At 34.1% G+C, this 24,820-nt stretch overlaps 1 protein-coding gene across 4 annotated transcripts; it reads left to right on the top strand.

Annotated features, from left to right (window-relative positions):
- The first annotated feature begins 2,418 nt into the window (after positions 1–2,418).
- On the top strand, positions 2,419–23,840 carry LOC132294426 (shaggy-related protein kinase kappa). Of its 4 annotated transcripts, none has more exons than XM_059792277.1 (13): positions 2,419–2,747; positions 6,680–6,918; positions 7,237–7,329; positions 7,445–7,504; positions 7,598–7,870; positions 17,535–17,609; positions 18,687–18,743; positions 18,834–18,974; positions 19,083–19,133; positions 19,674–19,769; positions 21,111–21,194; positions 21,277–21,379; positions 23,384–23,840. In XM_059792277.1, exons 2-13 carry the CDS (start codon positions 6,772–6,774, stop codon positions 23,470–23,472), a joined length of 1,269 nt encoding a protein of 422 aa, XP_059648260.1. In that variant the 5' UTR covers positions 2,419–2,747; positions 6,680–6,771; the 3' UTR covers positions 23,473–23,840. The 4 variants fall into 4 exon arrangements, with proteins under 4 accessions (XP_059648260.1, XP_059648258.1, XP_059648259.1 ...); XM_059792275.1 differs by having other exon boundaries at positions 6,676–6,918; XM_059792276.1 differs by having other exon boundaries at positions 2,419–2,760; positions 6,676–6,918.
- The last annotated feature ends 980 nt before the right edge of the window (positions 23,841–24,820 follow it).

Raw genomic sequence — 24,820 nt, 5'->3', positions numbered from 1 at the left:
GGTGAAGTGTTCGGATCGCGGCGACGTGGGCGGTTCGCTGTCGACGACGTCGCGAGAAGTCCACTGAACCTTATCATTTAGAGGAAGGAGAAGTCGTAACAAGGTTTTCTGCTCGGCTTTGGAAATGTCAAAAGAGTAACTCTTGGCTCTTTAGAGTGAAAGCCACCTTACTTAGAAAAATTGCTCAAAAGAAATAATTTATTCCATAACGACTTCCTTCTTCCATTTTTTTTTTTTTTTTTTCAATCAAAAGAGAGTCATTGCGAGACTACATTGGTCGTTTCAGGTATCACCACTTCGTGGGACCGGGGAGTAATACCGCGCGACATGACAGGTACCTTGATTGAGGTATTTTCATTCAAAGATTCAATCTTTGGTCATTAAAACACTCTTCTTGTTATTGCTTGGGTATATCGGGGGAAAAAAAAAAAAAAAATTCTCGGGAAAGTCTTCAATATGTGTAAAATCAGAGATTACAAGTTTCAGCCCCTCATTTTGTTTCTGTATGAATCTTGATGGAGGTAATTTTATTCAAAGATTCAATTTTTATTCATTAAAACACACTCTGGCTCTACATAAGCCCCATGATTTGCTTAAACAATGGGAGGTCGAGGTGGTACAAAGAATGGCCTTGGCATTCCAATTGGAATATAATTCTTCAAAAGAAGTCATTGATGATCAAAACGTCATTTTACGTTTGCAGCATGTTCACATCTCATAAAACTCTTAAGTTTCGCCTTTGGAATTACAAAAATAATAAAATAAAAGGGTTAATTCCACCTACACCCCCGGACGTTTGCCTATATTCCACTTACACCCCCTATACGTTTCATAATTCCATCTACCTCCCTTGAGGTTTTGGTCTATGTAACAAATACCCCGTGCCGTTAAGCAACTGACGGTGTCAGCATGAATAAATCGGTACAAGGTCAATTTTGCGCTTATTATACTTGAAATGACATTTTAAACCTCATTGACCAATGCAAATTTACAAAATTACCATTAACTTATAAACTCAAAAGGATAACTGTGTCATCATATCACCGAACCCATAACACCTTCTTCAAACGTGCCCTCATATTGACAAACCTTTGCAAATCTCAGTGATGACGGTCTCCACCACCGTACAATCCATCCCAATCTGATGAAAATTCTAATGGGTATCTTTCAAACAAAATATATAAGGATGTAGAGGAGAGGAAGCGACGGCAGCAACGGTCGCCGCATCACCATCATCACAGACGGCAGCGGAGTGGCGGCAACACCATCATCACTACCATCGATATGACGTCATTTTGGTTGTCTTTTCATGAATCGTCCTCTGTTTTGAAGCCCACAAACACTACTGATCTCCCTAAAATCGCAAACCAATCACCGATCCTCCGTTTCGCACTTTAATCCGGAGTCTCCAATAGCACTTTCAAGCCCTGATTGTCTCTGCTTCCCCGGCGATGGGTAATACAAAGGCGAGCCAAACCGAAAGCATCGCCATCGGAGTTGATCAAAATGCCGTAATCGGAACCACCATCCCCAACCCCCACAGTAGACAGTTGAAATAAAATGAAGAGAAAAGATAAACACTCTCTTTTAACCACAAGTAACCACCACTATAGCACTACCATCCATCCCCATCCCGCAATCGGCAACACCATCCGGTCCATCTCCATCCCAGTAATTAGCACCACCATCCCCACCCAACCAATAGCGACGCCAATGGCAAATAACATATTCCGGTAAAATCGATGGCTATAGTTATTGTGATGAAGGACTGTGAGGTTGGGTTTGTTTGGTTGTTTGGGTATTGAGTTGTGTTAGGTGTTGATCGATGACGCGGAGGGCGGTACTTAGAACTTCAACATCTATTGACGCCGACGAGTGCACAGGACCTTAGGCGACTGATTTTCGGTGATTTTCAGACGATCAAAGGAAAACCGAATTGGAAGCTTCTGTGATGACCCAACTGAACTGAAAGCTCCATTAGCAACGAGCTTTAATGACCCATGCCAACCATTTTGGTTGGCGGCATATGTGTTCAACATAAATGGAACAAATGGAGACAAAAGTAGAGTATTTGGTACCGGATAATTAAAGGGTAGTTCTAACTTTTCAGTTTCAAATATATTTTATTATAAATATTAATATATAATTCACGGTAATATCGTAAAATCATACATTTCCGTTAGTAAAGTGAACGGCCGTCAATGACCGGGGGTGTAGGTGAAATTATAAAACGGAAAGAAAATGTAAGTGGAATATAAGCAAATGTTAGGGGGTGTAGGTAGAATTAATTTAAAAAATAAATAAAAAATATTTTATCTAAAAAAAAATATTTTTAAAAAAAAATATTTTAAGTCAGAAACAAACAGAGCCTACGAGTCATAGGCGAATTATGGAGTGTTTTGAGAGATGCACACTGTTATTAATAGGGGTGAAAGAACATTGTCAGAGAAGACCATCAGTAGTAACTAGGAAGCATTGAAAAGAGAGGACTCAATTAACAATACTCACACACACTCGCACATCGCACAGTAGTGAGAGAGAACTAAAACTGATCAGATCAACAGAGTCTGATCCATCTCTTCACCACCTCATCTCCATATACATATACACGTACTTGTATATATATATATACACACAAATGTATTATCAATCAATAGGATAAGACTGTGAAATTGATTTGACTTTCAATTTGAAGGCTCACCAAAATGCGTGAACGCTGCTTCAAGTTCGCTGCGAAGTTAATCCAGGTGCGTGAGGACTGTATGTACATGTATCTCTCTCTCTCTCTATATATATATTATATTTGGATGTATTCGCAATTGAATTGTTTTAATTCTTGAGGATCGCTGTTGATTGGTCTGTAAATTGGAATCGGTGTAGGTTAAGGGTTTCCTATTCGAATTTTGCGATGATTTGGATTGAAATTTGGAGTAATTGTTCTCTAGATCTGATCACTTGTTTACATACATAGTATGTGTGTATATATATATTATATATATGGTAAGCTTTAGCATCAACTGTGTATGTGCATTTATGTATGTATGGGTAAATTTTAGCACTGGTCCTATTCTGATTCAGGTTTTTCTCGTAACATTTGCTCTCTGTGTGTGTGTGTTAAATGATGAAATATCAAGAATACTACAATTACCATCTGTTTGGCTGCTGAGAATTCTGAGGAAAGGAAAAAAGAAAAGTTAATTTTATATGTAAATTATCATATTTTGTTTTCCAGGAGAGGAAAACACGACTTGAGCTTAAATAATGAAAAATTCTTGATTAGAAATTTAAATCTCATCTTTTTTGATTGTTTGGCTATATGATATGGCGCCTTTGGTGCTTTGGCTGTACGATGGAAGTTGGATTCTTCAGTATTGGTATACATAGAAACATAAAATTTGCAATTTTATATCAATAAAATCGAAGTGCTATCATTGATTGAAGTCAAATAGACGGTTAGGTACTCTATTTTCTTGGGTTCAGAGTAATTTAAAGAACTTGATCAAAGGATATAAAACCTGTTTGACTTCATTGCTTTCTAATTGATAATTTCCTGGTTTAATTAAGTAATGACTAAAACAAATAGGCTCATTTAAGTGATATTAAGAATAGGATGATTTCCTTGTTTTGATCAAGTAATGACTAAAACAGATAGGCTCATTTAAGTGATATGAAGAATAGGATGGGCTTTGTATCCCATATAAAACTTTATAGACTCATTTAATAATTGCAAATCGCTGCAGACTTGTTGACCTCATTGCAATAGGAATTAATGCATGTTGAAAAGCTTTGAATTGCGTAATGACTATTAATTTCTTATATTGAGTTAGAAAAAAGACTTTCCATAGGAAGTCGAATGTAGATAATTAGTGGGTAGCATGACTAGTATTTATACAGATCAATTTTGTAAACCTGATGTAGTGATCATTGCTTGGTAGAATGGTAAAAGCTTGAACTAAGCTTGACCACTTCGTGCAATGCCAATGGTTACGATTGTAGTCCCGTCTGCCCTTATTAACACCCTCGATTAATGAGGGAACAACACCGGTAATGGTTTTAGGTTTGAGAAGTTGAACTTAACTATGTATAGACATCTTCACCTAGAAAAATAGAACGCTATGAAGCAAAAGGTTTTACAATTAGCTTGCCATTTGATATGATGCAATTGGTTTCACCATGACTGAATAATAGGTTATCAAGGAATCATATAATTCTTTATTTTTATACGTAAATTACATTAAAACCGCTCAAGAGGGGTGCGACCAAGGATATACAAAAGGCCAAGCCCCAGTCAATGAAGAAATACAAGTAGCCACCTCTTTTTGGCGTGCCGAGCGTCACGGATGAAGATGGTTGTGAATCCTTTGTGAACCTTGAACTTTTGTGAAGCTCTTTTGTGGGCTGTTCTAAACAATCTTATAGACAACACCCAACCATATACTCTACAATCTCAAGCTATTAACAAAATCACTAAGATCCTCCATTGATTTACATATATAATCCTTGTGACTTTGGAATTCTAACATGTGAGAAAAATAGAGCAGAAAGGAATATGTTAGCCAAAAGAAATCTACAATAGGAAGTAATTGAAAATTGAAATCTACAATAGGAAGTAGTTGAAAGTTGAAAATTTTCTTCAGTAAATCTCCTCTTTTCTCTGTATGGTTGCATCGTAAAGATTTTCCATTTGTTATTGTGATGTTGTGGCCCAAATTTGGTGCCGGGTCGCAACGACCCGTTTGTTGAGCTTTGTAATTTTGACCCCTTTTTGCTCATGGGTCGTGGACCCTAATTAGTACTCTTTTGTAGCTAAATATACAAAGGGGTTTAGGTTTGGAGTGGGTGTGAGAGAGACACTGAAATTCGTACAGAATTGAGAGTGTGGAGCTGAAACTTGTAATCTCCGATTTTACACACAGTGAAGACTTTCACCGGATCTCTACCATGGACGTAGGCTTTGCCGAACCACGTATAAATCTTTGTGTTCTCTGTGTGGTGTTTTTATTTTTCTTCCGTGTTTCGTAATTGTTGCTTGGTTTGTTGCGTTTATCGTAACAATTATGAATGAAAAAAAAGAAAAAAGAACAAATTCATTAGCTTTTTGGTGTTGGTGTCCCTCTCTTTTGTCAAATTTTCCTCCTTCACATAAATACTCATTGATCATGAGACGAAATTACTTTTGCATCGGAATGACTGCGAGTCCCAATGCTGGGTAGTGATGCAGCGCCTGTTGCACTCTTGTAAGTATGCTAACATCAAAACCATAATTGTTTTACCCTCATAATGCTATTATCTAAATTAAGGCGGTGTTTGTAAAATGGAAAATTTTAAGGACTGATTTTTTAATTTTTTTTAAGGGGTGAATTTGTTGAAATTTTAACTAATAATTATAAATTGAGAATTAGACTTCTTTAAAATTTTAAGTGTTAAGTGATAAATGAAATCCCCATCACTTAAAATTTTACTTTTTAAGTGGCATCCCCCCCGTATTCTTATTGCGTTATAAAACGCAGTAAATCAAATATTTGTTGTGCTGAATCTACTCAGAATTAAGTACTGAGTTGTGGTGTCAAACAACAAGTCTGATAATGCACACAGACGTTTGCCACTATGAATGAAATATGTAACTAGCACATGATCTAATTTTATGGGCAAGTACACTAAGTCCCAAAATTTTTAATGTGAATCTGTAAATTTTGTCGGATTAGTTTTGGAATTTCAAAGGGGAACAATGCATTCATTGCATGTCCTCTTAAAAAGTTGAAGTTCACAAGGGATACTTATTATGGGATGGAGGGAGAATTCTTTATATTTAATCATCATGTGAAAGAAAAGATAGAAAGTCTATTGTTGAACACTTTAGGGAAGTTGGATTTATACTGCCCACATATATTTATGATGGGTAAAGATAATGCGAAAGTGATATATAGGTTTATTAAGTGAAGATATGGTGTAGAGTTTGTAGGAAGGAGATAGGATTCAGCTTGGTTTTAAAAGTGATTGATTGCTGGAATTTTTGAGATAAGTTGTTAAATTTCCGGATAGCAACTACTGTAGGATTTTAGATCTTAAATTAAGACCAAAGGGTTTATAGTTGATTGGCTTGCTATGCTAGGTTTTTGGGATGAATTTTGGGCTGCTGTGGTGCTGTGAACACTAACCTTACAATTAATTATAGAGACGTATAAGAAGAAGAAGAAGAAAGATAATCTAGGACTCTCTTCTAGAATCATCTCATAAGGTAAGGTTACATCATACATCAAATAGAACTTTAAAATCTTCTCTTAAACTTGAGATTTCAGTTCACTTGGATAGAAAGATTGCATGGATAGTTATATGCTGCTTGGGTTTTTCCACTCACTAGGATTTTGATTCCAAAGTGGAAATTTAGTAGCTTTATTAAGTAACTTACGGACCACTACTACAGCCTAAATCCAGTACATATAAAATTGTCAAAATACCCTCGACCCTTTAAAATTAACAAAAAGACCCAGCAGCACAATTATTAGAAATAATATAAATGAGGACTCGATTTAACCCAAAAACTATATAATTTTAAAGGAATGTTCCGTACCAAAAAAATCATATTTGCCATTTATCTTGCCTGAATGCGCTATTCTCTTTATGTGTGTGTGTGTGTTTTCTTTTCTGACTTGAGGATTCATTTTGTTGTATTAGAAAGACAGGTGCTTGTATGGGATGGAGTGCCGAAACACAGAGAAATATGTAAAGGATATCAAATATTAGCATCCGTAATACTCATCGGGCACATATATGGCTTCTGCCAGCCTAGGACATGGCGGAGCGGGCAGTTCCAGAGCTGTAAATGGCTTCAAGGGCTCATCTAGTTCAGTTGACTGGTTAGGAAAAGAAATGCTTGAGATGAGTTTGAGGGACAAGGTTGACCATGACGATGACAGAGTGGGTTTTTTATTTTAATATTTATTTGTCTATTTATATATGTCTGGTGGTTTGTGCTTCCTGTGCTTCTCACTCAATCATCGCAATTATCCTATGGACGAGTTCCGATCCCCGCTTGTAAAGAGCAATCCTTTGTAAACTGGTTCTGGAGCATTTTGCTCATTTGGCACTTGGAAGACACCTAATTGAAAAATGTCTAGTTGATTTGTACAAATTTGGGCTGTGGAACTTTTTCAATTTTCTCCTCTACTTTATAGTGACGCTTGCTTTTTACTTACTCAAAAAAGTTGTTTTTCGTTTTAAAACAATGTACTGCAGGATAGTGAACCAGATATAATTGATGGTGTTGGTGCTGAAGCAGGACATGTAATAAGAACAACTATTGGTGGTCGTAATGGTAAATCTAAGCAGGTTGGAAGAAAATTAATTCAAAGATAACATAAGCTTTTACGCAATGATGTTATTATTTAATTTTCATGGTGTTCTTCTCACAATTTCTGCAACATGTGTTTTGTCTGGTTGACAGGCCATCAGTTACAAAGCGGAACATGTGGTTGGAACTGGTTCTTTTGGTGTCGTTTTCCAAGTAGGCAGAGCTATGATATTTGATACATTGAATTATTTGTTATACTTCAGCATTGTATTGAAATATTGATATGATTAAACTTCCTTGATGCAGGCAAAGTGCAGAGAGACTGGGGAGATTGTTGCTATTAAGAAGGTTCTCCAAGACAAGCGCTACAAGAATAGGGAATTACAGATTATGCAAATGATGGACCATCCTAACACTGTTGCCCTGAAGCATTGTTTCTTTTCAACAACTGACAAGGAAGAGGTGTATCTCAATCTTGTACTTGAATTTGTTCCTGAGACTGTTAATCGGGTTGCAAGGAACTACAGCAGGATCAACCAGCGAATGCCCTTAATATATGTCAAACTCTATACGTATCAGGCATGTTGGAAGTTTTTTTTTTTAAATCTTTGATAGATGTGATTGTTTGTCTTTAGGTCGTTAAATCTTCAGAACTCATAAATGTTTGTAGACTGATTGTCTATAAGTTTACCAGCATGGATGGAGCCAACTAAGGCCCGGGGGGGGGGGGGGGCATGTGCCCCACCCCTCAACTTTTAAAAAAATGCTTTATCCCCCCCCCCCCCCCCCCCCCCCCCCCCCGGGAACATAATTTCTGGCTACATTCCTGTTTACCAGCTGGTTCATATATGTTGTGTCTGCACAAATCACCATCGCATGTGAGTGGGTGCACATGTACTATTTTCATGGATTTAATGCTTTCAAGTAATATGTTCAATTTAACCAATTCTTGCAAGCCTGTTTGGGTTTGGAGTCTATTTGAACTTTACCCCTTTGAACAGGGTCTGAGGTTTGGCATCTGTCTTGCTGAGGAAAAAAAAAAATGTTCAATTTATCACCTTAGTGGAACACCTAGACCTTTCTGTTTTCCCAAGGCTATGTGATCAAGTATCTTTGCATAAAATCGGATGCTTCCTCGGTGTTTTTAATGGTCCCCAAGTTCACTATTTTAATAGACCCTTTGCCTAAGGTTGTTAAGTTTTTCAGATGACATCTCAATGATGAAATCATGCAGAGGGGTAAAAGAACAGTAAAACAGGGGCAGCGTCTCTTTCTCACACACACACTCCCACACGCGCGCGTTGTAATATCCCGATATTTTTAAAGGATTTATTAATTAGGATTAATTATTTTATTTTATTTTTCAATGATTTATTTTATTTTATTGAGTGCTAGATTAATTATCTTATTTTAATTAAGTTATATTTCGTGATTATGTATGATGATTGATTGTTTGTGTGGTTGATTATTGATTGAATTATTGGTGTGTTGATTTTATTGGTATTGTGTGACTTAGTTGTAAATTCTTGTTTGTTTATGTGCTTCATGTAATTAGTTATTTTAATTTTAGTATTTAATTAATTATCTTATTTATTTAAATTAATTGGATTGGGTTTAAGGAAAGTTGGACCAAAAGATGTGGTCTTGGGTTTCTATGAAACCTTATTGGATTACTTAATGAAGGCCGGTGGTTATTTAATTATTTAAATGATCACTTTTGTATCAATTATATTTATATATATATATATATATATATAATTATATATAAATATAATTAATTAATAATTGTCATGGAAAGATATATATATAGATATATATTTATTGATATTTATAAGTATATATGATTTAATTAACTAATGAGTTAATTATGGAAGGAATATATATTTATATATATATATATATGTTTATAGATATAAATTATTTAAAGATTATTATTTTAATTCATAATACTAGTTGGAATAGGATTTGGAATTTAAGGTGTATAAAAATACACATAAGGCTTTAGGGTTAAAGGTTTTACACATTAGAAAAATAAAACAGACAGAGAGAGAGGAAGAAGAAGGGCTGACAAGGAGGAGGTCGGATCTGAAAAGGAGGACGTCGGAATTGGAAGAGATAATTAAAGCTTAAAGCGTCGGTTTCGTTTCGAAACCTTCAGGCGAGTTTTCTCTAACTTTCCTCTTAGAACTCATAAGGATTTCACCTTGAGTATCAAGGCTTTAATTTAATTTATTTGTTTAAAAATTATGGTTAGATCGGAATAATTAAAAAGTATAAACTATTATATTTGATTTTTAGATTATTGGATTTTAATTGATATATATAGGTGTTATGTATATTCTAAAATCAATCTATAGGTGGATTTGTGACCCAAGAGAGTTAATTATGGTTTCTTTATTCTCTAGAATTGTTCTGTAATTTTCTGGAATTTTTCTGATATTTTTAGGAATTTATTAGGATTTATTTTCCTATTAAATAATTATATATATATATATATATATACTAGGTAACTGGCGCATGTGGAGCGGCGGCACAATAAAGAATTGATCCAGTGCGGTGCGGTGTAGGATAATAGGGTGTATACGCCAATTAGGGCCATTTGATTAATTAAACTTATGTGAATTGATATGGTGCATCGCGGCGCATAAAACTTTGGTGCGCATGTGTATCTGGACCATAGAAGTGGTCTGGTCAACTATGGGATTATTTGGTGTATTGCAGACCATGAGAAGATGGTGCACTCGCTGATCTGGACCTTAGATCTATTATAGTTAATAGAAAATAATCTAGTGTGAGCGTGTTCATTTGCGCACTCATTTATGACCATTGGATGCGGCATAAAGGAAGTGATGGATTCAGTGTGGTGAGCCCACGGTAGCTGAAAGAGCTTAGCCAATACCAGCACACAAGGAGGCTTGAATCCAGTGCGTGCAAGTGCATAGTAAGCACGTGGGCGCGCGTGGGAAACTATGTTGGCCTAATTCGACACTAGAAATTAAAACGGTCATAACTTAGTCATTTTAAATCGAAATCGGGTCATTCTTGAGCTCAAATTCAAGGATTTTTCGTCTTCTTTCCAATGGTACCAATTTCATTATCAGATTCCCATCCTACTAGGAGATATTTATGTTTTAGTGAGAAAGTGTCGGAAAACTATTTAAACCAATATGGAGTATTTAAAGGAAACTATTTCTGACATATTTAGTTGCACTAATTTGCGTAAATATAATAAATTAATAATTTGTTATGGAAGGAAGTGTATATATATATATATATATAAAATTATTTATATATGTGTATATATAGTTTAATTTGTCTATGAGTTGTATGGAAGGATGAATATATATATATATATATGTATATATGTATGTATGTATGTATATTGATTTTAAATAATCAAGGATTATTAAAGAAGGTGTTAAACACATATATACATTAAATAACATATGTGTAGGTATATATATATAAAAATCATTTAAGATGATTAATATTATCATTCTTATTTGGCATATCTTAATAGGCTGGTTGTTAAATTAATGATATGCGTATAATATGCATGTGATGGCTATGTATGATTTAGCGTATTGTTAATTTTAAAGTTAATTCATGGTTAAAGTGTGGGCATGGATGAATTGTCAAATGATTAAATATATTACCTAAATATTTGTATGAATAGAATACATATATGGAAAGCATGGATGAATTGCTAATTAAATGTATGAATAAATATACCTGTGGAGGCATGGTTGAATTGCCAATGTATAAATATACATACACGGAGGCATGGTTGAATTGCCAATGTATAAATAAATATACCTATGGAGGCATGGTTGAATTGCCAATATATAAATAAAAATATTTACAATGGCATGGTTGATTTGCCAAAGCATAATTACGTTGTTATGTGTTAGATGATTAAAATATCATCTATGGTTGTTGTATGCATGGATTGGATTAGGGTTAGATATTCTTAAATGAGAATAGTTTAGTACTTACTGGTTAGTGTATTATTTTACATTAATAAAATAATATTGGGGAAGACGTGGATGATTTGTCAAAACTTGGATTTTTGATATGTGATTTAAACAATTAAAATCATTATTGGGTTGGGATTAAATAGAGTATTTCTTTTATTATAATTTGTTGTTTAAATGATTAAACAACTGACTAGGATGGGATTAAGGTCAAAGGAGTTTTTATAAAATGAAATGGTAGATTGGTCTAGGTATGAATATTATTTTAATAATTATTTAATAGGTATGGAAATTTAATAAACCTATTAATGGATGTGATTAGTATAGTATATATAATTATATATAGACATGTATATCGTGCTTTATTAAAGTTAAAACTTTATTAGGTTTGGTTTTGATCAGAGATGATCTGCTTATTGGTTTTCAGAGGCCTGGTAGAGTGAACTTGCTCGTAGGGTTTAACCCACGATTTATTTTTCAGGTTATTAGAGGTTCCAGTCTCGAGGTTGAGGATCCGCAGTTGGGAGACTGTCATTCGTCTATTCATCTTGTGTACTTTTAAATAGTATTGGATTATTGGATAATGTTTTAAGGGGTCCTTGAGTTATGGGATTTCCGAATTGTAATTGTTGGAGAATCATTAAGTAATATTTATTTATTAGTTTTCTTCAGCGGTTTATTTATTCTTTATTATTCATCTTTGTATTCTGTGCTTGTTAAATACTTAAATTGTTTTGATATCCCTTGATTTTGTGCGCGGACTTGATCAATCCGTGTTCCAAAATTAGGGGGTATCACAGTTGGTATCAGAGCACTCCAGGTTCAAGTGTCCCTAGGGTGTCTTTCGTTGTGTGACTTCCGCGTTGTGTACTCTTTTACTTAGAGCTTAAGTTTAGGATTCATTGTATTCTATATTCGGTCCGTTAGTGTGTCCTAATGGTAAATCATTGAGTCTTATCATGAAAATGGTAAGACATCGATTTAGAAGGTATTGGTAAATCGTTGAGTCTTCCCTTAATTTTGAAGTATGGGTTTTATGGATTTATGCACCAATAAAATAATATGGAGGTATTTTAGGGACGGATTAACGGAATAGTTAAGTCCTACCTATTTATTTATGAATTATATGGTTTAATGCACCGGTATGGGACGGTGGCATTTCAGGGACGGATTAACCAAAGAAGTTAAGTCCTACCTGTATATTTATAAGGGAACGGATTAACCATAGCGTTAAGTCCTACTTATTCGTGTCAGGTCAACGGAATAGTTGGATGGTATGCCATTGAAATAATATGGTTGGATAGTTTACTTTTATGTGGATATAATGGATTATATATATATATATATACACACACACACACACACACACACACACACACACACATATATGGGCCATGATATAAGCTTGAGTCTCAGGATCAGTGGTTAGGATGGAGGCGTATATTGCCTATTGAGATGGGTAGCTGGGTTTAAGGATGTGTGGGCTCTGGTAGAAGGAGGACTCGTAACCACCTTTGTGTGCGTTTTACATGAGATACCCACTATCCGGTTGAGACTGCTTTATTCCAGTGAGAGTCTCTAATGTGTATTTATATTTATCAATTATATAAATATGGAATTAACTAATTACGAGATGTGCCTGCTAATTATGATTATGTGTGGATGGGTTAATTTCCACACGGATAAAAGGAATAATGAAATTTGAAATTAAATAATGAAAGTTTTCATTTCAGGGATTCGTGAATTCCGAGGACGGAATTCCTTTTGTTAGGGGGGAAGAATGTAATATCCCGATATTTTTAAAGGATTTATTAATTAGGATTAATTATTTTATTTTATTTTTCAATGATTTATTTTATTTTATTGAGTGCTAGATTAATTATCTTATTTTAATTAAGTTATATTTCGTGATTATGTATGATGATTGATTGTTTGTGTGGTTGATTATTGATTGAATTATTGGTGTGTTGATTTTATTGGTATTGTGTGACTTAGTTGTAAATTCTTGTTTGTTTATGTGCTTCATGTAATTAGTTATTTTAATTTTAGTATTTAATTAATTATCTTATTTATTTAAATTAATTGGATTGGGTTTAAGGAAAGTTGGACCAAAAGATGTGGTCTTGGGTTTCTATGAAACCTTATTGGATTACTTAATGAAGGCCGGTGGTTATTTAATTATTTAAATGATCACTTTTGTATCAATTATATATATATATATATATATATATATATATAATTATATATAAATATAATTAATTAATAATTGTCATGGAAAGATATATATATAGATATATATTTATTGATATTTATAAGTATATATGATTTAATTAACTAATGAGTTAATTATGGAAGGAATATATATTTATATATATATATATGTTTATAGATATAAATTATTTAAAGATTATTATTTTAATTCATAATACTAGTTGGAATAGGATTTGGAATTTAAGGTGTATAAAAATACACATAAGGCTTTAGGGTTAAAGGTTTTACACATTAGAAAAATAAAACAGACAGAGAGAGAGGAAGAAGAAGGGCTGACAAGGAGGAGGTCGGATCTGAAAAGGAGGACGTCGGAATTGGAAGAGATAATTAAAGCTTAAAGCGTCGGTTTCGTTTCGAAACCTTCAGGCGAGTTTTCTCTAACTTTCCTCTTAGAACTCATAAGGATTTCACCTTGAGTATCAAGGCTTTAATTTAATTTATTTGTTTAAAAATTATGGTTAGATCGGAATAATTAAAAAGTATAAACTATTATATTTGATTTTTAGATTATTGAATTTTAATTGATATATATAGGTGTTATGTATATTCTAAAATCAATCTATAGGTGGATTTGTGACCCAAGAGAGTTAATTATGGTTTCTTTATTCTCTAGAATTGTTCTGTAATTTTCTGGAATTTTTCTGATATTTTTAGGAATTTATTAGGATTTATTTTCCTATTATTTGTTAGGAAAATAATTATATATATATATACTAGTTAACTGGCGCATGTGGTGCGGCGGCACAATAAAGAATTGATCCAGTGCGGTGCGGTGTAGGATAATAGGGTGTATACGCCAATTAGGGCCATTTGATTAATTAAACTTATGTGAATTGATATGGTGCATCGCGGCACATAAAACTTTGGTGCGCATGTGTATCTGGACCATAGAAGTGGTCTGGTCAACTATGGGATTATTTGGTGTATTGCAGACCATGAGAAGATGGTGCACTCGCTGATCTGGACCTTAGATCTATTATAGTTAATAGAAAATAATCTAGTGTGAGCGTGTTCATTTGCGCACTCATTTATGACCATTGGATGCGGCATAAAGGAAGTGATGGATTCAGTGTGGTGAGCCCACGGTAGCTGAAAGAGCTTAGCCAATACCAGCACACAAGGAGGCTTGAATCCAGTGCGTGCAAGTGCATAGTAAGCACGTGGGCGCGCGTGGGAAACTATGTTGGCCTAATTCGACACTAGAAATTAAAACGGTCATAACTTAGTCATTTTAAATCGAAATCGGGTCATTCTTGAGCTCAAATTCAAGGATTTTTCGTCTTCTTTCCAATGGTACCAATTTCATTATCAGATTCCCATCCTACTAGGAGATATTTATGTTTTAGTGAGAAAGTGTCGGAAAACTATTTAAACCAATATGGAGTATTTAAAGGAAACTATTTCTGACATATTTAGTTGCACTAATTTGCGTAAATATAATAAATTAATAATTTGTTATGGAAGGAAGTGTATATATATATATATATATAAAATTATTTATATATGTGTATATATAGTTTAATTTGTCTATGAGTTGTATGGAAGGATGAATATATATATATATATATGTATATATGTATGTATGTATGTATATTGATTTTAAATAATCAAGGATTATTAAAGAAGGTGTTAAACACATATATACATTAAATAACATATGTGTAGGTATATATATATAAAAATCATTTAAGATGATTAATATTATCATTCTTATTTGGCATATCTTAATAGGCTGGTTGTTAAATTAATGATATGCGTATAATATGCATGTGATGGCTATGTATGATTTAGCGTATTGTTAATTTTAAAGTTAATTCATGGTTAAAGTGTGGGCATGGATGAATTGTCAAATGATTAAATATATTACCTAAATATTTGTATGAATAGAATACATATATGGAAAGCATGGATGAATTGCTAATTAAATGTATGAATAAATATACCTGTGGAGGCATGGTTGAATTGCCAATGTATAAATATACATACACGGAGGCATGGTTGAATTGCCAATGTATAAATAAATATACCTATGGAGGCATGGTTGAATTGCCAATATATAAATAAAAATATTTACAATGGCATGGTTGATTTGCCAAAGCATAATTACGTTGTTATGTGTTAGATGATTAAAATATCATCTATGGTTGTTGTATGCATGGATTGGATTAGGGTTAGATATTCTTAAATGAGAATAGTTTAGTACTTACTGGTTAGTGTATTATTTTACATTAATAAAATAATATTGGGGAAGACGTGGATGATTTGTCAAAACTTGGATTTTTGATATGTGATTTAAACAATTAAAATCATTATCGGGTTGGGATTAAATAGAGTATTTCTTTTATTATAATTTGTTGTTTAAATGATTAAACAACTGACTAGGATGGGATTAAGGTCAAAGGAGTTTTTATAAAATGAAATGGTAGATTGGTCTAGGTATGAATATTATTTTAATAATTATTTAATAGGTATGGAAATTTAATAAACCTATTAATGGATGTGATTAGTATAGTATATATAATTATATATAGACATGTATATCGTGCTTTATTAAAGTTAAAACTTTATTAGGTTTGGTTTTGATCAGAGATGATCTGCTTATTGGTTTTCAGAGGCCTGGTAGAGTGAACTTGCTCGTAGGGTTTAACCCACGATTTATTTTTCAGGTTATTAGAGGTTCCAGTCTCGAGGTTGAGGATCCGCAGCTGGGAGACTGTCATTCGTCTATTCATCTTGTGTACTTTTAAATAGTATTGGATTATTGGATAATGTTTTAAGGGGTCCTTGAGTTATGGGATTTCCGAATTGTAATTGTTGGAGAATCATTAAGTAATATTTATTTATTAGTTTTCTTCAGCGGTTTATTTATTCTTTATTATTCATCTTTGTATTCTGTGCTTGTTAAATACTTAAATTGTTTTGATATCCCTTGATTTTGTGCGCGGACTTGATCAATCCGTGTTCCAAAATTAGGGGGTATCACACGCGTGTACTTAACTTGTTCTTTAATGGTTTATACTCTTGCTGGACTTCGGTCTAGTGTCACTTCTAATGTCTCCTTTTGAGAGTATACTTATTATGAACGTACTGTTTCACTAAACTTTTGTTGTGAAGTGCTACTCTTATAAGAAATTTGTTCATTGTTCCCATTGTATGCAGCATTGTTTTTAATTGTATAATTAATGACTGATTTTGTGATAAGGTGCAACACTTTATCACGTCATTTATATGAGATTCGGACTTTGTGGTAACCTTGGGGCCTGAGTTCTGACAGAGCTTCCTAAAGTCGTAACGTCATTTTTACAACCAGGCTTTGCAGTTTGGCGAGGCTTGTCAAATTTGAAGATGTTCAAACATTATCTTTTCTGTTTAAAGGATGTGATTGTCTAGAGATCACATGCCAATTCGATCAGCTAATCCTTACTGGATTTAATGCCTTTTCTCTAAGTTGGTAGTACATTCTCAGCTAGAATTTGACTTGATGCACCTACCTGTGCGATTATAACAGCGGTAGATAGAACCTATATGACATACATAAGTTCACTTATCAAGAGTGTTGGAGAAACAGTGAATATAATGTTTTCTTCATAATAATATTTGCATTAGAATGCTAATGTGGTATCAAGTGTTATTGTATGTTTACTCCTGCAAAAGCTGTTGTATTCCCCATGTAATAATCTAGCCGCTGAGGAGAAAGTTCAGACATCTCCTTGTGCTGCCTTTCAGGCTTGATTATGCATATCTTTCAAAAAATATTAATAAGAAATATATATAATAGTTATGCATGTGCAAAGTTAGACGTTTTCCAATGAAATTGAGATTTCAATATGAACTGTTCTGCAATACATATAATAGCTTATCTTTAACTTGTTTTTAATGGAATTTAAATGTCAATATGAAATGTTTTGTGGTGGTGCAAGCTTATTTACTAGTGTATGGGTTAATCATTTTTAATTGATTTCTCATTATCACGGATTCTTTTCTTATTTTGGGTGCAGATATGCAGGGCGCTTGCTTATATTCACAACTGTATTGGTATTTGTCACCGTGACATCAAGCCTCAGAATTTACTTGTAAGATTCTTCTTCTTTGAGAATTGAGGATTTGGGATTTGCAACTCGTTTTTTAACTGTTTATGATCTGCAAATATGCATGTTATCTGATTTTTCCAGTTGCATTAGTACAGGAAAACCTTCTAAGTCATAAACTTACTAGTCACTGCCAAGTGTCCATTTCTCACTAGAAATTTATAGACAACATGTGATAATTTTGCATTATTAGTGGGATATTGAGAAGTATACTCATCTACATTGAATTGTAATGTAATGGAAGTAAATAACACGACAACCATCTGTAGCTAATTTTTTTTTTCCTTCTTTTTTTGTTGGGGGAGCATGTGCATATTTTTTTGCTTACACACAACACTAACTCAACTATGGGGTCAAATAGCGAACCAGTGCAATTAGATCTTGAACACTGTTCATGATGTAATAGAAAACTGGGGTTTGGATGAGAATATGTTATATTTATATTTTAGGCTGAGGTCTAGGATTTTACCAAATCAAGACCCGTCTCACCTAAATTCATCTATTCATATTTGTTAAGGCAGTTAGCATTTTACCTTTGCTTGTTTTCTGGAAGGAGAGAATAAAGAATACCTCATCATCATCATCATCCTTGCCTTAATCCCATGTGCATGGGGTCGGCCACATGAATTCTCTCTCTTCAAGCTTTTCTATTTCATGCCAATTCACCTACTATTTTTAAATTTTTTAAATCATTTTTAATAACCTCATGTTATTTTTGGCTGCCCTTTCAGAATAAAGAATACCTAAAGGGACTTATTTAAACTGATTAGATAAACTATTATTGGCGCAAAAGATTCCAAAATTGTAGGAAATATTCTGTAAAGGATATGATACCAAAAAAAGAAAAAGAAACATTTTTGGTAGTTATTGTATTATGGTGCGTAATATTTAATAGAATCAAATAAATCAAAAGTAAGTGAGAGAGACATATATTGTGGTGCCCATCTAGGATGTTAGATTTGTCCCACTAGATAGATTAGTATCTCCAGGTCCATGGTGATATCTTGTATCTATGACATTAGCGTATTATGAAAGACTAAATTGCTAAGTTCTTGCAATCAGGTTAACCCGCACACGCATCAGCTGAAACTTTGCGATTTTGGAAGTGCAAAAGTTTTGGTAATTCTTTCATGGGATATTGGTTTTTCATGGCAGTGTCTTGTTTGTTTATTTAATTGCTTAATTTTGGTTCCTTTACCAACCCGTCAGGTGAAAGGAGAACCTAATGTTTCCTACATCTGTTCAAGATATTATCGTGCTCCGGAACTCATATTTGGTGCCACTGAATATACAACTGCTATAGATATATGGTCTACAGGTTGTGTGATGGCTGAATTACTTCTTGGACAGGTATTTTATGTCTGATATACTTGTGCGTGAATGCGTATCTTAGCTTCTCAAGAGTTTTATTTATAATCTCATTATTTCTCATTACTTATATAACCAACTTATTTACAGCCTTTGTTTCCTGGAGAGAGTGGAGTCGATCAATTAATTGAGATAATCAAGGTGATATTTTTGAGCCATCTGTCTTAATAAATTTCATTGATATTTGAGGCATGGCTTGAACAAAAGGTTAAATATTGTCCATTCCTAGAACTGGAAGTAGTTGAGAGATGAAGTTTAAGGAAATTCAAAACCAATGCATTAAATCTTGGTGTACCATGTATTAGACTTCTGCTTCAGATCATATTTCAGTCACTCTGGAAATGAAATAGATTTCTGAAACTTGTTTTTCTGCTTTGGAACTTTTTGGCAACAGAAATTACTGCTGGGTTTTGTTTGGTGACTATGAAGGTTGTAATCTCAGCTGAGATTTAATCTTGCTGTTTTCTTGAAAAACAACAACAAATACCAGGCAGAAGAAGAAGGAATAAGAAAAAGGAGATTTTAGCATTGTAAATACAGAAAAAATTAATGTAGCGCCCGATGAGCATGAAACATTTCTAACAAATACTACTGTCATTTATTTAATTTTTTGAAGCAAATACCCAAACTATCCCCATATTTTAAAAATATTGGTTCTTTGCATTTTAAATTGTTATACAGGTTTTGGGTACACCTACGAGGGAGGAGATAAAATGCATGAATCCAAACTATACAGAATTTAAGTTTCCACAGATAAAACCTCATCCATGGCACAAGGTAAAATTCTTTTTCCTCATCTTCACTTATATGCTATGTTATTCACATAATTTATTTTTACTTGAAAGGCTCCAAAAGTTTCAGTATTACATATAACATCTGCTGTTGAGATAGAGCTAAAGTCCGGCATTTGAGGTTTGATTATTTAAAATTTACTATTCATATTCATGTGTTGTTATGGTCCAAGTGATGGCATTATGTGCCCTTGTTGCAAATTTGAAGTTGCACTCAACCAAGTGATGAACAAGGTGAGCCATCATGGAGACTCAAAAATACTTAGATGTGTTGGAATATGATGAACCCGAAGTCATTTTGTAACCTTGTTGCTGGGATTATGAGTTGGAACCTGAAACCCCTCCAGTTAAAATGTTTGCAGCAAAGTATGGTGTCTAGCAGCATGGTAAACCTCAACTATTTCATGTTTAGCGTCCCTTTTACAGAATAAACCTGGAGGAAGAGTTACTGGGTTCAAGTTAAAGGTTTTAGTAGGAAAAGAAAGAAAGAAAAAAAATTCCCACGAAGGGCCCAGGCTCGGGCCGTTTGAAAAAAATTTTACGACCTAGAATTAGCTGAGAATATGGCTTTTAAGCTAACTCAACTTTATTTTAACTGCAATTCTTGGTAGAACTGAATTTTTTTATTTTTTATTTTTAAAACAAGTGTTATTCATCCCAACTAGTTACAATTTAAAGCTTTTTTGAGTTGAGTTGCCTCGGAATATGGTGCTTTGGGTCAGTGATGTGTGGTGTTCTTCCGGGCTCCTGGTTCTTGTTCAAAGCATGCTAGTGCCCACACTTTGACATTATTCATTTGTGCTATATGGACTTCACTCAAGTTTGGTGATATGGATCATTATTGGTTCCTTGTAATGATTTCAAGAAGGAATATTTTATCCTGTGTGGTTTAATCAAACATGTAATTGACCAGAAGCAGAATTTTTTTCCTTGTAATAAGTTTGTGGGTTTTGTTGTTCAGTTTTGAGTGGAGAGGTTTGCTTGGTGTGTGACTGGGTTGTGAAGTGAGCAAGGCCCCTGTTTTACCCCACCCAGAAAAAAAGTTAACTTTTTCTTCCTTCTTTGAACTTTAAGGGCTTTCTTAAAAGAAATAAAGTTGCTCTCGCCATATTGTTTTAATTTATTTTTTAAAGGCCTCCTCGGTTTTATAATAGTTTTCTATCCACCTTCACCTCATCCATTTGAATACTGACTCCTGTCATGATTCCATTTTGATTGTATGTGGATGTGTAACTTCTTCCTGACTACAATTGGGTGAGATTTCACCTTCCTACGACGTGTCCCTTTGCATGCAAGATTCACTGTGAACTTAATTCTCATCTTCCAGGTTTTCCAGAAACGTTTACCTCCCGAAGCAGTGGACCTTGTCTGCAGGTTTTTCCAGTACTCCCCCAATTTGCGATGCACTGCTGTACGTTCAACTTTCATACTTAAGCTGTTAAAACTCCAGTGATGAAGTATCAATTATCATTTCTCACGTGGTTGTTCTGCAGTTGGAAGCTTGCATTCACCCTTTCTTTGACGAATTGAGGGACCCAAATACCCGCCTTCCTAACGGCCGCCCTCTTCCCCCACTCTTTAATTTCAAGCCCCAAGGTAAGTTTTGCTCAATACCTGAAACAAAAAGGCACATTTATTGTCACAATGCTCGTCATTTTCTTTGAAGTATGATGATAGAGTGATTATGGTTTCAAGGCAATAAATTAATGGTTATGCCTTTATATTTCATTAACCTGAAAATCAATTTAGGAAATAGTCGGGCACAATAATAATGTGTATTGCACATCTTTATGTTTGATCTTAATTTGAAAACTATCTTCTACATGGATCGGTTTTTATTGAATAATATCTTATGCATGTTAATTTTATTAATGATAAGAGGATAGCATAAAGTGGAGAATAAGAAAGTATTTGTATTCAGTTTTGTTATCCAGCATACTTGTTTATACAAAAAGTTGAATATCAAGTTCCACTCCCAAACCTTGGCAGTTGACAACCTGCTCTATTGAATCAACTTCAGCTCCACAAAAGAAATGTTTCTTTGAAACTCTAATATTTTTCTTAAACAAGTTATCTGTAGAGTTTTCTATATAATGATGTCCGCATGAAAATGGGTGTGACTTAGAGGCACTGGAGCCAGCCAGGGAAGATATTTCTCTCCCCGCTGTAAAGTTCTGCAGAGTCTGCTTGCTATTTTATGCCAGTAGAAGCTTTATCATCACTTGACCCCTTTCCCCCAAAAAATGAAAGAGAAAATTAAAAAGGTTATCATCAATATCTTTTGACAGACCAACTTCATAATTGGTGAAGGTGGTTTACTGGTTTGGTACCATGACAATCTCCCATTTGTTTCTTAAAATAGATTTCACACTTCTCCACACTTGCTCCTTTCTGGCAAGTCTTCAACCAGGGGGTGCAATGGTCTTCCAAGTGAGAAAATTTTGCAAACCTCGCATTGAAGAGGAATCGGAGATACTTTGATGGCAAGGAGAAACCCATTTCTATGCTCAAGTTCTCTATTATTTCTACTCTCTTTTGTTGGGTCTCAGGGAGAGATTATCGTTCTGTTGAGGAGATTGTTATTTTTTTGGCCTCTTTGAAGGCTTGAGGCTTTTTGTGGCCTTTTCTTCTTGTTTCCATGGGTTTCGCTCCCCTTTGAGCATTTTTTTATAAAATTCTTACTTACCAAAAAAAAAAAAAAAGAAGAGGTGCAGTGCCCCCATAAGAGCTTTTTATTTTTATTTATTTATCTTTGACTACAACTATGCAATTTGTAATCCTCAAAGGTGGTTTGAAACCACCAAAGTCTCTTGGTAGCCGTCTATTGAAATCTTTTAGCTTGACCCTCGAAGACAAGTATGCAACCACAGGCATGCAGTGATCTCCCAAACAGTTAAAAACTGGTAATGCTCAAGGAAGTATTTCAGCAGTGAGATGTCCAATTTTACCCTTTTTTATGCCTCTCTGGAACATGTAGAGTCTAGAGAAATTCATTGTATAAGCCTTATTTAAGTTTGATATTCTACTTTTGCAAGGCTATTGGCTTCTTTTTTCTTGTCCTTTTTGAGCCTGAATGAGGAAACTTACCTGGAGCAGAACAGCTAAAATATTCTCTAGATATTGAAATTGCATCATTGTCCTCTTTAATATGGCTATTTATATTTATCTATTTCCTTTTTTCTTTCATGGATAAATGAATCTTTAGGTTAAGAAAGGAGCGAAAAGTCTCAACCATAATATAGAAAAGGATTATTCTCATAGCAAATACCTAAGGACTATCTTTATAGTGTATTTTAAAAGTTATGGGTATTAAATTCTTCTTTCTGCATCCACTTGCATCAGACAGTATAATAAGCGTCGACAGAACCATGAGATCTAGATGGATAAAACACTTCGTTTGTCAGGGGAAAAAAAAAATCTAGATATGTATCTGAATATAAGCCACATTGGATGGTAATTTATGTTGAACAGTACCAGCTTGTTCTAATTGTCCCACAATTAAAAAGTTCATTTCTTCAGCTCTTGCACGCACTCACTGTCATTCATTTTTACACCTATTTTCTCATGCATATTGCTGCTCTCTTTTGTTCTTTTTGACAGAGCTTACGGGCATCCCACCTGATGTTATCCACCGGCTTGTTCCAGAGCATGCTCGAAAGCAGAATTTGTTCATGGCTCTGCACGCCTAGCAGTTATTTGGTGTTTTATAATCCTCCACTTGCTTTCGCAACAAGAATCTGGTTCTGTGCCAACGTCTGTAAAATTCCCTTCCCACATGTTTTTATTTTATTTTATTATCTCTCACTTTCTAAGTAAAGATTTGCAAATGAAGTCCCGGGACGATTTGGGAGACGCGAAATTTGAGTTTGAATGTCAACGAGGGTGTGCGTGTGTTTTTTTTTCTTTTCTTTCATTTTTGTGATTTCACATGGACAGTGTAAACCTATAATGTGCATATTTATAGGGACCCTGTTGTAAAGGGATGTAATATGGCTTGCTGCCAAACAACAAAATGAGAGTGTAATGTATTATCACTGTGCTGAATTTTTTTTGGATAGACGTTTTGAGTAGTTCTCTTTTTAAGAATTTTTCCTTCCCTTGTACGGTGTTTGATTGCCAAGAAAAAAGGTTGAGAAAGCAAAAAAGAGAAACCCAAATCTCACTGCACTGAACAGGAAATAAGAGAAGATTTTTGGCCGTACCTCAATGGGCTACCCGCCCAAAAGTTTTCAAAGATAGGAGAAAGTGCGTCCTCTCCTCATTTGATTTGTTTGCTTATTTTTCGTATTGAAAAAACCCCACTATGAGATAATTGAATATTCATTCCCCTCATTTCATTTCTCACGGCAGAAGCAAATTTTTTCCCCTCGTTGTACACTTCGGCGGGATTTGATATAATGGTAAAGTTGTGCTATTGTGCCACGATATAGGGTCATGAATCAAGTTTGGAACATGAAATAACCTTGGCCTCCCCCATGGCAGAGGTAAGGCTCCATAAATTAAACCCTTTATGATGACTGGAACCTCAAGCACTACTAGTCTTGTTTGTTATAATTTTTATTGTTCAGCATTGATGTTTTTGCCTATTACGAAATTAAATAAATATGAAACAGATCATAAAGTTTACATAATGTGATACAGATCATAAAGTGAAATTTACTCGGTCTGTTATGGTATCTCCTCCTTTAATAAATCAATGGATGTGCTTGGTAGTAACAAACTATCTCCTTTAATAAATCAATGAATGTGCTTGGTAGTAACAAACTATAAAATTAACAAGTGATATATGAAAAAATTATTATTACTCCAAAATTACGTATTTTGTCAATTGAAAAAAATTCAATTTAACATTTTGAAATAAATATCCTCTCATTTTTAATTCAAGACATGCTCCCAAACATAAGTATAAAATTTGGACAAAAATAAAGTGCAAAATTCACCCTCAATAACAAACTTGTAACAAACCTTGTTTTTTGGTTAGAAAACAGTCACACTCATTAATGTCCACTTTCGGTGGAAACAGAACTTTGAAAATGT

The sequence above is a fragment of the Cornus florida genome, unplaced genomic scaffold (assembly GCF_030987335.1).
Source record: "Cornus florida cultivar Cherokee Brave unplaced genomic scaffold, ASM3098733v1 CherokeeBrave_3.0.0_Hap2_Chr02, whole genome shotgun sequence".
NCBI lineage: Eukaryota > Viridiplantae > Streptophyta > Magnoliopsida > Cornales > Cornaceae > Cornus > Cornus florida.
This window is presented reverse-complemented; position numbering and strand designations above follow the sequence as displayed.

Excerpts from the sequence above, each read along its gene's own strand:
- LOC132294426 (XM_059792277.1), top strand. The coding sequence starts at position 6,772 with ATGGCTTCTGCCAGCCTAGGACATGGCGGAGCGGGCAGTTCCAGAGCT. Across the intron at positions 7,505-7,597 it reads CTTTTGGTGTCGTTTTCCAA|GCAAAGTGCAGAGAGACTGG; the intron begins GTAGGCAGAGCT and ends TCCTTGATGCAG. Across the intron at positions 18,975-19,082 it reads CTGAATTACTTCTTGGACAG|CCTTTGTTTCCTGGAGAGAG; the intron begins GTATTTTATGTC and ends ACTTATTTACAG.